This window comes from Eretmochelys imbricata, chromosome 13, assembly GCF_965152235.1.
Source record: "Eretmochelys imbricata isolate rEreImb1 chromosome 13, rEreImb1.hap1, whole genome shotgun sequence".
NCBI classification, from domain to species: Eukaryota; Metazoa; Chordata; order Testudines; family Cheloniidae; genus Eretmochelys; species Eretmochelys imbricata.
Window position 1 is genome coordinate 33381703 of NC_135584.1, and position 2795 is coordinate 33384497.

The window sequence follows — 2795 nt, forward strand, 5'->3', positions numbered from 1 at the left end:
GAGAACTTTCATTTAACCTGTATAGATAGAAATAGAACTACAAACATTGTCTCAAAGAATTAACTCTAATTCTCTGTGAAAGCAGCGATTGAATTTTTATTAAATCACACTGTTTACCAGTCACATGAGAAACACAAAGATACAGCATCTGTGTATGAGGGAGAAATGTATAATGTATAATATAATATCCATATTGCTAATCTGGAACATTCAGTAATAACATTGTGGCATTTAGAAAATTACTTATGCTATATAAACTATTCTTCATTTGAAAGGGTTTTTTCTTCCTGATAAGACTTCGATTTCCCTGATTTTTTTCCATCTTTGAAATTATTAATAGAACATTTTTAGCAAAAATTGTCAGGCTCAGATCCTTAGCTGCTGCAAGATGTTCAGGGAGTGACATCAAATTGCATTAGCTAGGGATCTGGCCCGCAACTCCTATGAAGATATGCTGATTTACACCACCCAGGGATCTGGCTCATTGACTACAATGGGTCTATGGACATTTACACTGGCTAGTGATCTGGATCTCTAAGCCCATTGCAGCTAGTTCAATTTACACAAACTGAGGTCCTGGTCTATTGTTTCCAATGGAGTTCTACTGATTTACACCAACCGGTCCCATAGACTTCATTAAGGATTCTGACCCTTGGTCTGTGATTTATTTCTGAACACAATTTTTCATGATTGAGCATATATATATATGCTCTGTCTGACATATTGAAATCAGGTTTCTAATAGAAATCATCTTTCAAAAATATAAATCATGCCTCTATTTTCTTCCCTGGTAACAGCATTCTCCTCATCAGTCTCCTGATGGCCTTTTTCATCTCGGCATTTCTCAGCGTGTAGATCATTGGATTCAGCATTGGGGTGATTAGAGTGTACAAGACTGAGACCAACTTGTCCATGGGGAATTTCCTGAAGGGTCGAGCATAGATGAAGATGCCAGGAATGAATATTAAGCTCACAACTGTCATCTGCGTTCCACAGGTGACCAAAGCCTTGTGCTTCCCCTCTGTGACATGTGTCCTTATCTCAACTAAGATGACGGTGTATGAAGTGAGTAGAAAGATGAAGACTATTATGAGAAGCAGCCCACCGTTGAAGACCATCAATAGTTCAATCAAGTAGGTGTCAGTGCAGGCCAGTTTGATGATTTGTGGGACATCACAGTAGAAATTGTCTAGGACATTAGGCCCACAGAACGGTAACTGGAGGATCAGTTCAATCTGTACAATAGAGTGAGCAAACCCACCCAGCCATGCCAGTGCCACCAACCTCACACATACACCTCGGTTCATGATAGTCAAGTATTGCAGTGGTTTATAGATGGCCACGTACCGATCGACTGCCATCACCACAAGACAAAAAGTCATTGCAGCACCGATGAAATGGAAGAAGAATATCTGGAGGAGGCACTCATTGAACGAGATGATATTGCACTGAGAGAGAAGACCTGACAGCAGTTTGGGGGCATTGACTGAAGAGTCGCTGACATCTAGGAAAGCCAAGTTGGCCAGCAGAAAGTACATCGGAGTGTGCAGCTGGTGGTCGGTAATCACGGCAACAATGATGGTGAAGTTTCCCACCCAGGTTGTCATGTAGACTATGAAGAAGACCACAAAGAGAAAAGACTGTAGCTTACGATTCTGAGTGAAGCCTACGAGAACAAATTCTGTCACTGTGGTGTTGAAATTCTGCTGTTCCATTTTGTGTCCTTAAAATATATCTGCAAATTGAACAGAAATACTATTACTGCTACTCCTAATGTTTTTATAATCTCCCCCTTAAAGTTACGCATATAACATTTATTTTAAACCCACATCAAGAAACCAAGGTGGTTTGGGAATTTTCTTATATTTCTAAATTAAACAGTACATCCTCATCCCCACTTCAGGGGAATCCTGATACAGCAGATGATTGTCATTTCACCAATACCGATCTTCAGTGTTGGGGTACTTGGAATAAGGGGGGTTGGCCTGCCCACCAAAGAATTCCTCTGGTAACCATTGTGTTCATTCCTATTCCTGCAGCCCTGGGGCTCTAGACCTCCCTGATTTTCTTTTTCAGCATCCAGGTTCGGGATCTTCAGTCTGTTTTCCCCTCTTCTTTTCTTTTTTTATATTTCAGGTTACCCCATTTTTTCCTACTGTACAACTGGGGATGAGAATGTGAAAAAGTGTGAGAAAACCACAACACTCTCACATGGATGTGTGGGGATGTAACACTTGATTATTACCTGTTCTGTTAGTTCCCTCTGAGGCACCTGGCATTGGCCACTGTCAGAAGACAGGATACTGGGCTAGATGGACCTTTGGTCTGACCCAGTCTGGCTGTTCTTATGTTCTTACATTTTACCATTTGAAACGCAAGAAGTGAAAATAGTGGCTCCCAATGAAATGAAAAGTTTCATTTTATTTTGACATGTTCTAAAGAAAATTTGAGAACATCCATCCCCAAAAGTGATTTTTCCGATCAAAAATGCTGATTCAAACTAATCCTTCTTTTTGAGAGTGACCTATTTTTTTCAAATGAACGTCAACCAGCTCTGAAAATCTCTCACATAGAGAACAGCGCCATGTCACTCCAAGCATGAGCAGCGGGGGAGGATGGCTTTGAGAGTAAACCACTGGTTTGGACTGTGGGGAGCTGCGTTTGGTTTCTGTCCTGCCATAGTCATCTTCTGTGCCCTTGGACAAATCCCATCCCCTCCTGCTCTGGGATTTTCCAAGAGGAATAGGGGTACTAGGGGACCAGTTCTCACTGATTTTCGTAGAGAGTTAGTTTCC

The 2795-nt window shown here is 41.3% G+C and overlaps 1 protein-coding gene across 1 annotated transcript; it reads right to left on the reverse strand.

The window, feature by feature from the left end:
• Positions 1-767: 767 nt before the first annotated feature.
• LOC144273567 (olfactory receptor 4D2-like) lies at positions 768-1715 on the reverse strand. The gene has a single exon (XM_077832208.1). The coding sequence runs from the start codon at positions 1713-1715 to the stop codon at positions 768-770; it is 948 nt and encodes a 315-aa protein (XP_077688334.1).
• Positions 1716-2795: the final 1080 nt, after the last annotated feature.

What these genes read in the sequence shown, in the direction of transcription:
- LOC144273567 (XM_077832208.1), bottom strand. Translation starts at nt 1,715, where the DNA reads ATGGAACAGCAGAATTTCAACACCACAGTGACAGAATTTGTTCTCGTA.